General features: G+C 33.1%; 1 protein-coding gene across 1 annotated transcript; it reads right to left on the bottom strand.

The window, feature by feature from the left end:
- Window positions 1-1,084: 1,084 nt before the first annotated feature.
- On the bottom strand, window positions 1,085-12,536 carry LOC133179905 (uncharacterized). Its single transcript, XM_061314581.1, has 6 exons — window positions 12,488-12,536; window positions 11,131-11,526; window positions 6,636-6,733; window positions 3,719-4,888; window positions 1,595-2,297; window positions 1,085-1,128 (listed from the first exon to the last, which is right to left on the bottom strand). Exons 1-6 carry the CDS (start codon window positions 12,534-12,536, stop codon window positions 1,085-1,087), a joined length of 2,460 nt encoding a protein of 819 aa, XP_061170565.1.
- Between the last annotated feature and the right edge of the window lie 2,719 nt (window positions 12,537-15,255).

Below are 15,255 nucleotides of genomic sequence, written 5' to 3'. Positions count from 1 at the left end.
TGAACCTCACCAATCAAACCATATCAATCATCTCAAAAGTCAAAACGTATGTAATACGAATGATATAGAATCAGTTCATTGTATAAATTCAGCAGACACTTAGTGCATTGATTCACAGGAAGATATGCCTGGCAATTTTAGTATATACAGGTAATGGAATTGAACAAATATGCACATGGCATGACAGTTTAGTTAATATTTCTGAATTATGGTATGGTGAGAACTTTGTAAATTAATTAAGAAATCAAAAACAATGTTAAAAAGTTCTCTGGGAAATGAACTTGGTTGATCACGTGATCAAATCCTGTGAAGCCCGAAGGGCTTCTCAGAAGATTTGATCACGTACCAACCAAGTTCATTTCCCAGTGAAATTTTTAACATTGTTGTTTATTACTTTTATTTACATTTGAGACGAATATTCTTGATAGAACTGCATTTATTACACGAACGGCCCGCCGTATTGCTATGCTGTGACGCGCAATAACCTAGAAGCTGTTTGGTCTTGAGAGTTCGTCTCACTCCAACATTTGAATATTTACATTGATGTTCAGCAGTCCAGTTCAGGAAATATCTGTTCATAATAAAAAAAACAATGATCGCTACTGGGAATTATCCTAATATTATTGTATGAGTTCTTTATATATGAAGTCAAAAGCGGTGCTATCGTCTTCAGTTTACATACCTTCAAAGGAATTTCGGGTTAGAGAGGTAAGCGTGATTTTAGGCTAATTAAAACATTCTTCACACCGAAGAAAGATCTAATGATCATTTGTTGAACGAAAAAAAATATATTTTTCAATAAGTTCCGAAACCAGTTTCACTGTGACAGAAATATGTAGACAATATATCGTCTCGCTGTGTGATTCGGTCAAGCCATGACCTCTTACCCCCTAATAAGTTCATACAGAATTGAACATATTTTCTCTTCAATAGGTTCATCTAAGAAAAATATTTGCAAATGTAAATAAAGTAAAATATATGTTTGCTCTAAATGTATAATTGATAACATTCTATAAAATAAGTTTTTCTCACTACAGTGTAATATCCTTTTTCTGTTATTTGAAAGCAAACAGTACATTTACATTTACAAGATTCCACACCTTCTTGGCCAACAAGACTCCTCTTCATCTGAAAAAATAAGACAGGGAAGCAATGATAATTTCATCTCTTCTCATAAGCGTAGTATTAAATTTTGTGATATTCTTCATTTCATAAGGGTGATCTTAATCCAGGTATATCAAAATGTTTACTTCTTTTAAATGTATTTTCATTATATTTGACAACATTATGAAACGTTACTACAAGGATGACAACAAACAAACCCTCCTTTTCATTGGGGGGAGGGGTGATTGACAACATACCTGTTGAACCTTTGACAAGTCATGCAAAAGTTATATTTGTCCTAAGTCAACAATCCAATCTTGTATATAATTTGAAAAATACAGGCAAAAGTACATAAAAGTCAATGTTTTTAATTTAACTCATATCAGTGGATTGGTCCCCCCTAATATATTTTGCTAAAATATTCTTTTTTCAGTACCTTAATGTTTTACTACTAGCAAATTTTCACAGATACATGAAAATATATGGTTACCTTTCCTCTCACAAGTCACAGCTAATTTTATTTCTTGCAAATCTGCTTTTATTAAGTTTGCATCTATCTGTATAGACTGTATACCAGTTTCCATTGACTGCATTTTATCGAGTATTTCTTTGTTTACTTTAATTTTTTCTATAATTGCCTCTCGGCTATCTTCTCCCAAGGAAAGTTTCTTAATGTTATCAAGTTCATTTGAGTAGCTTTTTCCAGTATATGTTTCAAGTCGTTTGCAGATATCAGAGATGATTGACCAGTTATCATCAAATTCTGCTTGTGAGACTGAAGCTGAATTAACGTGACCATACACTTTGTTTCGAATCAGTCGGATCCTTTCAATGTCATCCCCCACAGTTATCTCCCCTGCTGCAGGTGGGGCCTTTAAACCCCAACCATGTGTTGGCCTCGGGGTTGTTGTAGAAAAGTTTCTCATCAGAGTATAGAGAAGAGTTATATCAAATTTTTTATAACCAGAGTTTTTGGCGTCCTTCAAAAGATTTTGTTGTTCACAGTGGAGGTTTTTATATCTTTTTGTTAATTCCACTTTACCCATTATCTGAGAAGAGGGAATCTCTTTCTCTAAAATGTCTCTATATGTCTGAGTTAACACATCATTTATTGCCATTCCAAGTTTTGCAAATCTAGTACGACCGTCAAGATTTCTTCCAAACGACTTTGGATTCTTGTCGCAAACAATATCCTGAAAATATAGTTGTTCATTAGTAAACGACTATTATATTCTTAAAGGGGTGGGCTTGCAAATTGCGATGTGTCAATTTTCTTTTAATTTTCATATACTTAAAATTGTATTTCCAAGATGACTATAGACCGATTATTTATTATCTTAACTAAAAAAAATGGCAATCAAAGTTTAAAAAAATTGTAAACCTTGAATACCTCACAAATCTAAATGTAAAAACAAATTTTGTAGAATATACGGGTTTAAAAGTAGATGTTTTAAAAATATTGAAAAGTACAAAAATTGAAAAAAAGAGAAGAAAATTAACCATTCATCCCTAAATCCCATTATATAATTTTTTTTACAAAAGCAACAAACGCTGTATAAATATGTACAGTATTCTCATTAGGAAGAAGAAAAATATAAACAATTAAGGCAATGGAAAAAAGGAAAAATAATGGAATATTTTTTGGGATATAGAATGGAACAAAATACTTGAACTTACTTTTAAAGTAAGTAAAGAAGCAAAGTTTCACTGGTTGCAGATTCATTTTTTGCACAGGATTATTGCACCAGATAAACTTAAACTAATTGAAACACCTGCATGCTCCTTTTGCAACATGTTAAAACAATTGAACATTTATTTTTCGAATGTGTCCATGTAAAAAAAAATATGGTGTCATCTTGAGAAGTGGTTTATTAATAAATTTCATTTTTCCATGAATTTTGATAGAAAAGATATCCTTTTTGGCAAACTCAACAATAAAAACATGTTTAAGCTACAGAATATATTAATATTTACTGTTAAACAATTAATTTTTGTTAGAAGGTTAAAAATGTGCCTAAACTAAGCATCTCAATGCTAGATAATATTGTGGGGACAATATTAAGAAATTTTATATTTTTAGATTATGAAGAGCACTGGAAACCTATTTGTGATATGTATTATATTTACCAAGTTTATTTTAGAAATAGATAACAAGTTTTTAAACTTTACTGGGAAATGAAGTGGGTTGGTCTCGTGAACAAATCCTGTGAAGACCTCAGACCTCCGAAGTTTTGATCATGTACCAACCCATTTCCCAGTGAAGTTTTTAAACTTGATATTTATTACTTTTATATATATATATATATATATATATATATATATATATATATATATATATATATATATATATATATATATATAAGAATATATATATATATATATTTTATTTACTTCCTTTCATCATGAATTTGAAATATTTTTGTTCTAAATACAACATATATATACTACAAAAGAAAAGCACACATAAAAGCTTTAAATTAAAAAAAAAGTTTTACAAAAACCCTTAAATCGTGGCCATGACGTATCACTTCGTGTCAAAGTAAGTCCAAAGGAGAGACTTACAGATTTTTCTATTATTTTTGCTTTGGTTTAAAAACAAAAACATGGTACGCACCTCCTTCCAAAAATAGAGCGTCCATTGTACATCCATTTCATGTTTTTCCTCAATTGGACAGTTGCATTGGACCCCAGACAGTTTATTTTCTGGAATAAATGACATATCATCTTCACTACAGAACAGATTCAAACATTTGTAACCTTTTACGAAGGACTTCTTCTCATCAAATGTCTTCGTCAATTCTGTTAAGGCAAATTCGATTGTTTTTCCAATTTCACATGAAACTTTGGGATTCAGATTCTTGATTCGGAGGACTTGAATCTGGAGGTCATTATCAATTATACCAACGATAACTGTGTGATTTTGGGTTTCAAAAATTGCTGCTGTGTGATAAAGACATAGGCTGTTTTCTTTATCCAACTGCACATTCCACTTGAGGAAACTCATGCAATATGCAATAAGTCTGTAATACACGAACATGGCAAAGGATATGAACCGAAAACTCAAAATTGACGAGTATTTCCTTTCCCATCTACAAACATCCCGTGTAAAACGCTTATTGTTCATGCAAGGAACATACCAAGATATTTCGCCTTCTGACTCACCAATGTTGACTAACATTCGTAGTCTCTCCATATATGCCATAAGCTCAGTCTTGTGTTCCAAATAAGATTGTTCCTTTTTCCAAAGAGCATCTACAAGTGAATTCTTCAGATTTCCCGTGGCATTAAAATAGTCCCATTCCTTGATATGTCGTCGTTGACAGTCTCTATTTATGTGGCTCTTGTCGGCAATAAGTTTACTGAATGCATCGGAAAACCATTGTATACCGAGAATTGCGTGTGTTTTCAGTCCTTCCTCCATAAAAAATAGTAACACTCCATGACTATGGAAAAAGGACAGAAAATCATATATTTCTTCTTGACTTTTCAATTGGTATTCTTCAGGAAGTTTCTTATTCTCTTCGTTGATGTCACTGATTGACAAGATAGGTTTTTCTGTTTTTTTCAAGAGATGCTCAAGAAGAGCCCAAGCTGAGGGAACTTCTATCCCTGTGTCCATGATTTGCGATACTACGTCTGCTATTGATGTTTTTAGACTCTCCAGAGCATGCCTCCCTTGTTCATTCATCTCCAGTAGTCCTAATGCAAAGTCACTGTCGTAAATCCTCGTCTTATCATACTCTGGTAATAACGTCCAAAGACTCTCCCAGAAAGAGTCCTTTTCCTATTTTGAAAATTTATAACGACTAGGTGTACAAAAAGTAAAATAAAAACAAGGTCACAATTGTGTTCATCATCAAAATAAGCTCTGAATTTCCTGAAAAATACCGACAAGAAACATCAAAAACTTTATTTATTATAACGTTGCAAGGCTTTCCTTGACTTGTCGTGCCATAGTAATCTAGGCAAATAACACGTCTTCAAAAAATCCGGAAATTAATAGTTTTGAGGAGTAAACGCATGCAATGTATAAGTCACTAAGATTTTTTAAAAAAATTGTAAGTTGTATTACTGTGCTTCAAACGGTTCAATGAAAATAATAAAGCAAATTTTACTCACATTATTCTTATTTTAACTCCAACCCCAACATTGAAAGATAATAAATATACTAACGAAAAAAAAAGAAACTGCATTAGTATATATAAGATAGGACTCAAAGCATATTGTTTATATTTATGAGCGGTTAATATTCGATAGATGTAGTGATATTAATGACAATAGGCTTGGACTATTGGACGGATTTTACATGGTGGGCAACCACATGTTGGTTTTTGAATGAATCGTACTCGCATGGTATCTCAGGTAAATGATGTTTGTATGAGACAAATTCACTTTGGTATTATCAGGATCTATAAATCTGCTTAGTCTAAATGAAAATCAATATCTTTATGTTGCTGGAATGTTGCAGGCTTGGATGGCCAAAAACGTTGTTGCACGACAATTTGGTGTCAGAAACATTAACCTGACATTATGGAGACGGTTCAAACAATGCGGCTACGCTTTGGATCGATAACGTTCAGGACGCCCCCATGAGTCGTAGGTTCGCAAAGATAACCATAGCATGCATCTGCAAAATCATTTTCAGACAGCAAGTTTGACTGCTCGTAGCATCCCCGGTTTAAGTACAAGAACTAAAAATAATCACTTGTGTGAGTATAACGTAAGACATAGACGTCCTCCGATACGTCCAATACTACTTCAACGTCACAAGATGGTGTCAGAGACATCTAAGATACCGATTTTAAGAATGGGCCTATTTTTTGCTCACTGATGAATCAAGATTTCATTTGGACAGCAGTGACAGGTTTTATCTTCGGAATGGGGAGAGTTACTTGGATGCGTGTGTACTGCAACGTCGACAATTTGAAGGTTATAGCGTAATGACAACAAAATCCAATTACATTGCAACAGCATAACGTCAGACCGCATTGCCCGTGTTGTCAGAGATGTTATTACCCAGCAGTTTCGCCCGACGTATCGCCAATTGAACACATGCAATGAATTGAAAAGACGGTTACGTTATTAACTAAACCATTGGACGATTTAGGCCAGGAATTGACCAATGTCTGGAACAACATTCCCCAGGAATTTTTAGATAATTAAGTATCATCAATGAGACGCCTGTGTTAAACATGCGTGAATTCAAATGGTGGCCATACGCGGTATTAAGTTTGTGAATCGCCTTTCAAGTAAATGTGTCTTTCTACCGTCCTACAAGTGATGTTTTATGACGTTAACACAAATTAATCCCACATATTTGTAAACAATGCATTTTAAATCATGCTACTGATTTAAATCTATAGTCGTTAATATTTAATTCTTATATTTTATACTTTAAGTATTGTGCAGTTTCTTTTTTTTCGCTAGTATATAAAAGCAGGTTATTTATTGAATGATATTTTGGTGCATTATATTGGAGCTTTACAACAGTTTACTCATTAGGAATCTGTCATAAAACGTATGTCAAATACCTCATCTGTCTTGCCTTCTGCATGCGTAGCCACCACAAGAATTTGTGCAGAAGTTCCACTAAACGATTTTATGGAGTCAAGCCAGAAGTAAAGATAATCTAGTAACAAATTTCAGTAATAAATATAATTCATTTCAATTATTATTAATAAACACAAACGTAGAAAATGGACATACGAGATCGATGGACCATGATAATTACCTGGACCAAAAATAAATCCCTTATGTAAACTTTCATTTTAAATCATTTATCACAGCAATTGTAATGCAAACTTTATATCAAGGAATGAAAATTGCAGCTCATGTTATATTGAATAAAGGGAGTTATTGCATTTTATTCTTTATAAGTCGCAAAATAGTTAATTAAAAAGCCTAACCGTTCTGACCAAGGTAATACAAGTTTATATAACTTGAGTACCTATTGAACTCATGCTTTCTCATTTAGTTTTCTTTTATTTAGTATAAATAATTTTTTTTTCTTCATAATGGTGCGAATTTTACATGTAAGAGTAACTTCAAGCGGATTGGAACATTGTTTTCGTAAGTAATATTGTGATGAAGGTTAAGCAGATTTTGTATGAATAAAAAGGTAAATGAAACAAAGGCCACATTAATAAAATTTCTTGTACGTCGGACCCGCGCGCTCGTATTTTAAAGAAACGTAAAAAATAATATTATATTAAATTTCCTGCTTCCGGAAATTTTTGTTCCATTTCCCGCCCCATTTTTTTGTTTTATTTTTAATGCTCGGTAATAAGTAGTAAATTTTACGCGTCGGCAAAACTGAGACAACATTGATCAATTTGCATGAGAAAGGATATTTGACACTCTGGACAGTTACATCCATTGACTATTGAGCTAATTTGACGGTATCTGTCGTAAAAAAAAACACGGTCATTAACTCCAATGAGGCACACACAGTTGCACAAACTGTTTTAAGCGTGCTTCCACAGGAGTTCGCAATTTTATCAATAAAGTCAATAAAAATCACTCAATTGACCAAGCCATGAGCTATGCGTTAGCATAGCAAACAGGAATGCAACGCGTTTTTGGAGAAATTTACCAATTTGCTTTTATCCACCGCTTATTCAATACAGCTTGTCAGCATTCGTATCAAACAACATTTCTCTACTAAAATTTGCTTTCTAACCCTTCTCGAATGCTGTCAATACCTACTTTCTTCGATTTCGCGTAAACATTCGTTTTACCGAGAAGCCATTGCGTGACGTCACATCAAACCCGGACCCGACAAATATATTATTCGATTGTTTTAAATAAAAAAAATGAATAAACACGTTGTCAATTATTGTACATATTTTATTTTATAAATAAATTGAATAAATCATAATGCTTAATATCCCCCGATTATATTTTTTTGTGACGAGAAACCATGTCGAGCTGTTCAAAAACAAAGGGCGATAATTTCAGTTGTATGTGCGCGCAAATTGAAATATTGAGTAAGGAAAATGGAAAATTCGTCGTGTCCAACAACTTTGCTGGTACAATTTGGTAAGTAGGAGATAATATAAAGCAACAGAAAATAATTTAAAGTTCATTCTCTATCTTTTTTTTTAATTTAATAATTATCTGTCAGATTCGGGTTTGATGTGACATCACGCAATGGCTTCTCGGTAAAATGAATGTTTACGCGAAATCGAAGAAAGTGGGTATTGACAGCATTCGAGAAGGGTTAGAGAACAAATTTTAGCAGAGAAATGTTGTTTGACATGAATGCTAACAAGTTGTATTGAATAAGCAGTGGATAAAAGCAAATTGGTAAATTTCTCCCAAAACGCGTTGCATTCCTGTTCGCTATGCTAACGCATGGCTCATGGCTTGGTCAATCGAGTGATTTTTATTGACTTTATTGATAAAATTGCGAACTCCTGTGGTGCTTCTTAGAGTTACGGCAAAGGAAACAAGTTAAATTAATACCTCCATCGTGGTGAACAGTGAGGATTGGAAAGAGCAGATCTGTTATGTTTAGGCAGATAAAAACACCATGGACATAAATCAAATTGTGGAGATGCCTAGACGTAAGTGTAAGGAATTAAGACTAGAAAAAAATGCATATATACATTTTTTTTCCCTGAATAACCATGTATTAAACAATTTTATTAAGCTGCATCTATTTTATTTTAGGTAGACTTCTAAGCTACTTCATTTATTTCCTTTGGATATTGAGTGTTGAAGCCCTAGCTCCAGCAAGATTTGGTGGTATTTCCTGAATTTCTACAGTGAAAATAAACTGGACTCTGACTCACAACTGAGAACTGTTCATATAGTGCAGACACCATTCAAGAAGATCTTCAGCTGAACCACAGTGCATGCAAACTGAAGGTAGATAATATTTCCATAATGCCATAGAATACCGGTAATTGGTATCCACCTCAGACAATTCTTTAACAGATTCCTTTTTTACATGTACTTATTCCAAGCTGTCGTGGATCAGCCAGAAGAAATCAAAGTATCTATCTTCCTTGATTCGTCGAAGTAGCTTCCCATAAAATTTAAACAACTTTGACACTTTATTTCTAAATATATATCAGCCAACTCTTGAGAAAAAAAAACTAGTTTTGGTTTTAATAATATTTTTTCATTTTATAACTGATGTTCAACCTTGTTATTCTGAGCTCAGTGTTTATTATATTTTAATATATATATTTGTGACCTACTATATGTAATAATAACTTATCACTGCTGGCATTAATTGTAAATGATAAATAGTAGTGACACATACTTGTTGACGGTTCTACTGTGCCTTTTTTTATTATGTGAATTAAAATTTGGGACAATGGCTTCTGATATTGTGCATAAATACAGAGTAATAATAATAATAATAGTGCTGCTTGAATTGGCCAGTTTTTATATGATTGTATATATAGTCTGTTCACATCACATTTTGTGAATACAGTTTTCAAATGAAGGTAACAAACAGTGATAAATCTCATAAATGTAGTTTAATGTAATTCCAATTATGAACAGGGCAAAAACATGGACCAAAGGTTTGATGTGCATAGGAGAGTTAATGTCTTATATCATCAGTAGATTTATGTACAGAATTTTGTACCTTTATGAAAACATTTAAAGAACCTGTATCAAATGTCCTATAATGTTCTAAACATGTAAACGAATGAATATAATATATATATTTTTTTTAATTGTTTTTGTACATATTGAGGAAAGTCATTATGTAATTAAAGTGAGAAACCATAGCAACAATATTGTTATGACTGTTTTATTTATGCATAAGTATAGAATATTGAATGGCTTATATGATCAGGGGACTTGGAAAAGACTTCATAATGATTTACTCTAGAAATGTAAAGGAAAACAAAAAAAATATACAATTGCTCGCTTCGTTATTTGACTTCTTCGCCTGGAAATTATGTTGATAAAAAATATTAATATTATGATTATCAAATCGCTTGCTCTCCCCAATTTTAGGGGGGTCAGTTGTCGAAAGAACAAGAAATGTTATTGGTGTGGCCATACATACATAGACTTTAAAATTCTTAAAGTCAAAACAAATTTGTTTACAGGGAATAAAACACAGACCCCGGAACCTTAACAGCTGGCATCAAATGACTAGGAGGAGTAAGTGTCACTGTTGACCCGCCGTAAACCCTATATATCGAAGTTGGAAAGTCGACCATGTAAAAGTTAAAGTCATATCGTTTATCATGCAGTTTACGTGCGAGATGACCACTATGATCTATTTTCTGTAAAATATAAAAAAAAAGCAGATTTGGAAGACTCTGTGGTTTCTTTAATTTCGAGTCCCTTTGATATGGGAATTTCGTTTCGTCTTTTCGTGGAAGTAGGTGAGAGGGTTAATGTAACGTCCATTTACTGGGATGTGCGTTACAGGAATCGTACTCTCTTGCGAGGAATTGTCGGCTTTGTGGTGCCTTTTTTGTTCTTTATGAGAATTATGCTTCTCTTATAAATCTTTGAATGAAATATATAGAGATAACGAACAGTATTCAAGCTCAAAAGTCCATTAAACAATACAAAATAGGAGCAGAGCAAACACGGACCTCCAAAGCATCAGAGGTGGGATCAGGTGCCATGGAGGAGTGAGCATCCCCTGCCGACCGGTCACTCCCGCCGTGTGCTCCTTGTCATGATCGGGAAATAACGGGAAAATCCGTCGACAATTCAGTGTGTAAAAATGGCCTAACAATTAGTATGAAAAACGTCAGTCAGCATTTGACTTGATGATAAACTGTATTTGCTGATAAGGTCATTGTATCGACCATAGAACTAACGAAATGATGTCTTTAAACGAGACTTCTTATATTTTTGTTTCATCATCTTGTTTGTCAATAATTTATCTTGTTTTAGAAATTGTTTATACGTAGAGCATGCTCTTGCGTATCGAATCCTATTTGGTCGAACAAGGCCAGAGAACTTCAAGTTTGACCTTCTTTTATTGAAGAGAATATGATGTCTAGATTTGGAGTATTTGGTAATCCTGTTTTATAAATATCATACCTTTGTAAGTCCACGTAGAAAAGATAGAACCCTGGCGTTCATTTGTTTCACTATTAACCGCATCTTGGAAAGCTTTACTCATATCCATCACCAGTATGTAGAATGCTTCCGATCTCATGTAGATCTGATGACAAGCATAATAAGCAAATTGTCCTGCAAAATCAATCATACTGACACTTGTTTCATTTTCCTTTGCATCTAGTATTTCTCTCATTTCATCTTGTGTCAGGTGTAGATCATCTGTATCATTTTCATTCAGACCCAATGCAGTGTTTGGCAATGGGCTTTCAAAATGGTTTCTATTCATTGATTCCTTTTCATCACTTTGCTCGATCTTTTGAAGTGCAGACAATGGGACTCTGATCAGTCGTTTGTTTAAGGCATTATCACTGGATGCTACAATGTATCATGGCCAAAACATAAATAAGAATGCAAACTTGAATATCAAACTTAACTATTTAAAAGTGGATTCTCTAGAACAGCAATGTCATAATTTTTATGTGAAATATGGATATAGCGAACAGTATTCAAGCTCAAAGTCCATTTAAACAACACAAATCGAAAGCAGAGCAAACACGGACCTCCAAAAACATTTCGTTTCAGTATGTTCTGTTTCTTTCATAGTTAACGGATATCTTTGAGTCCCTCCCTTACATAAAAACCTCTGACTTAGGGGCTATGAATTTCAGAATTTTGAAAGATGCATGCTTGCTAATCATAACCATGCGGTCATTTTATCTGCTAAATACCCATAGACAGAGAAGACGTTTTTTAAAAAGAAAAATACATTTTATATGTAATTTTGGGAGATAAAATCTTCCAACAATATTGACGACCTTTTATCAATAAACAATATTCATACTCATTCGTACGTTGATTCAATATATCCTTTTGACGCAAAATAAAGGACACCATAGAGTCCGACACATCTGTTAAATAATTGGTTATTTTACAGGAAAAGGCTTTAATGGCAACCTAACAACAAATCTTTATGATAAACGTAATGATTGTATCTTTTTCTGTTATCACCTTCCATCATAAATGTAGCAACGTCATGCTCTACATTCGAATAATTACTTAAACGAGGCAAGATATTGTTAAGTAAGCTGATGATACAAAGATATCAACAGTCCCGTTTAAAGTCAACATAATGAAAATTCCATGGTCGATACAATGACCTTGTAAGCAAATACAATCTATCGTTAAGTCAAATGTTGAATGACGTTTTCTATGCAAATTGTGAGGCCATTTTTTTCACCATGACTTTTGTACGGATTTTTTCCGTTTGCTTGATCATGTCAATTAGCACACGGCTTGAGTGACTGGTCTACAAGGGATGTTTACTGTTCCATGGCACCTGATCCATCCTCTGATCTTTGAGACATCTGTGTTTGCTCTGCTCGCATTACAACATGTAGTATTCTTCCAATGGACTTTGAGCCTAATTACTATTTGACATCTTCATATTTATTTTTTTCACTATATGATCAATTAAGCTCTGCTGTCACACCAGAACCCCTAACCAAGTTTCCAGAAAATTAACAACTTTAGAAAAGGCACCCCTGTTTGTCATAACCATGCATTTAAAACTTTCTTAGGTGAATACCCTGGAGCTTAGAAGAGGTGTTTCGAAGAATTCATACATTTTCTGTATATGATTCCTGCTCTAAAAATAATAAAAATGGTCCGTAAATTTTATGTAAAAAAAAAAATCGGCCTCAAACGTCATGTACCTTGTTTATCGCAAATAATGTGTCATCATATTTTTGGTAAATATTTTAGGCTGTAACCGTGTAATGAAATTGTCAATGTGTTCCAGTTTATTCTATACGGAAGCCTGTAGGTGCCAGATAAAAATAATATTATTTGGCGGCCGCCAGATAAATTTATCGTCAAATAAAGACATCTGGCGATCACAAAATAAATATTTCTAGTAGTCACATGAAACTTATCAGGCGGTCGCCACATCAATTAATGACCATATAAATTTCATGCGGCCGCCAAAGATATAGATCTGAGGGCCACCCAATAAATATCCATCTTTTTAAGAGAAAAGCACTGTGAGTGGGGTCCATATTGGTATTTTTATACAAGAAATATTGCAAGTGCATGTGTACTGGATAAATGGTATGTCTAGTTAAATAAAAAAAACTTTCTTAAAAAATCACTGGGCTCTGGTGTACTTACTGTGTATGTGTGAGGGGGGGGGGGGGGTTAATGTTCACATGCCAATGCGTAATATAATGTTTCCGGACAGGAAAATACTTCTGTCTTTTTTCACAACAGAGAAACCTTGGCAGATTAATCCTTGTCATTATAGATTTTTACTTTCTCTCCACTTTCACTGAGGCCAGTGGGTATTGTTTTACAATTTTACAACATTTTTTTGGAAGGTAAGGAAAATTGAGAGTTTTGCCATACTTCTGATATTCTTTTACACTGCAACAAAATATCTCTTTTATATTCTTTCAAAATGTGAAAAAATATCACTAAGCTCTACAAAGTTCGTAAAAACAGTCAATAGGAAAGAGATGGGCTACCCGAATATTTTTTGCATCCCTTTACTACTAAAGTTCATATTGTCAGATTTATTTCTTAAGTTAAAGATCTATTCTTGGTATATACTTAAACTTCTTTGCCACGCATTTTCTCCAACTTTGATGAAAGTTTTATCATTATTACAACTTGACACTATAAACATATTTCATAAAAATGTGTTTGCTATGTGTCTTGGTTGCCATGGTAACAGCCGAAAAGATTGGGGAAATTGAGATTTTCAGGTACTTTGAATTTATATTGAGCCCATAAAGACCAATAAAAACAAACAAACCATTCTCACAAAAAAACATGACACATTGTTGCCACCTCTACTATAAAGAAACAATTTATAATATATCTCTAAGTAATTAAAAACCATGGGTACATTTAGAATTCACTTTTTTAAAAATGCTAAAAATTGTTGAAAAACTCTCAATATTCACTTATAATAGGTGTTACATGATCAAACTCAATTAACAATTCTCAATTTTTGAAAAAATCAACTCAAGAAAAAAAAAATTTTTTTCCTAGATTTTACCCAGATAACTTATCCGAATTTGAACAACCCACGCACAGATTTTTTGCTTACATTTTTGTTAATTATTTCTTTTATCCGATAAACAGTCCTAAAACATTTCCAAATGACATGTATAATGCATCTAAATTATTTCTCTTTGGTTTCTGTTTATCAAGTAAAGTTACGCTATTTTGAGAGAATAAGACAGTGTACGATTTACTGCTTGGCCGTAATTGATTAGCGATAATTGATTCGTTCAATTAAGTAAATCGCACCTTACCAGAGTACACCCGAGAGACCGGACGTATTTCATAGCGGTCCGGATTTCTTTCTTTACAACTGATTATAAACTTCAAATAAACATGTAACATTGTAAATAAATAGTATTTGGTAGTTTAGTAGTAGTACTAGCCGTTTTTGTTTTTCTATTTCTTTTATTTTTATGACTTCTTAACTTCTTACTTTGTCCTGAGGAAGGGACAGGACGTCCCGAAAATTTGACAATTTCTATTGTTCCTGTCGTTGGTCATTTTTAGTGCTTATATATATATATATATATATATATATATATATATATATATATATATATATATATATATATATATATATATATATATATATAAGCATGAAGTCCGGTGGCAGAATTGATTTCATTGTTAAACTTAGATAAATGAATAAAATATAAAATAACTCTTACCAATCAATTCGTCATTTTTTACCAAAAAAATGTGTTCGTAGACATGAAGTCCTTTAGTCGATTCTATTTTATTTATTTCGTCAAGACTTTTTCCCAATAGTCTATATAAAAGTGACGTTTTGCCAGCTCCAGCACATCCTACCACGATTCCTCGAGCGTGGCGAACTGCAGTCTTTCCTTTTTTCATATATGCCATAAACCTTTGAGGTGGGATTGTTTCTGATGTTGAACTGAGTTTTTGCGTAATATTTGTGAGGTGATGACCATTATGTTTACCAAGAATGATGCATTTAAAACAGACGGGAATGTCACATTTCTCACAGTAAAGTTCACAATGTTCCTTGGTGTGGTTTGGACATTTTGGGTACTTATG

This window comes from Saccostrea echinata, unplaced genomic scaffold, assembly GCF_033153115.1.
Source record: "Saccostrea echinata isolate AGI-Se365-2 ecotype Australia unplaced genomic scaffold, CSIRO_AGI_Sech_v1 ptg000005l, whole genome shotgun sequence".
NCBI lineage: Eukaryota > Metazoa > Mollusca > Bivalvia > Ostreida > Ostreidae > Saccostrea > Saccostrea echinata.
The sequence above is the reverse complement of the archived record's forward strand: the minus strand, read 5'-3'. Positions and strand labels throughout refer to the sequence as shown.

Excerpts from the sequence above, each read along its gene's own strand:
- LOC133179905 (XM_061314581.1), bottom strand. The coding sequence starts at position 12,536 with ATGCGAGCAGAGCAAACACAGATGTCTCAAAGATCAGAGGATGGATCA. Across the intron at positions 11,527-12,487 it reads AAGATCAGAGGATGGATCAG|CATCCAGTGATAATGCCTTA; the intron begins GTGCCATGGAAC and ends GATACATTGTAG. Across the intron at positions 4,889-6,635 it reads CAGAAGGCAAGACAGATGAG|GAAAAGGACTCTTTCTGGGA; the intron begins GTATTTGACATA and ends TTTTCAAAATAG.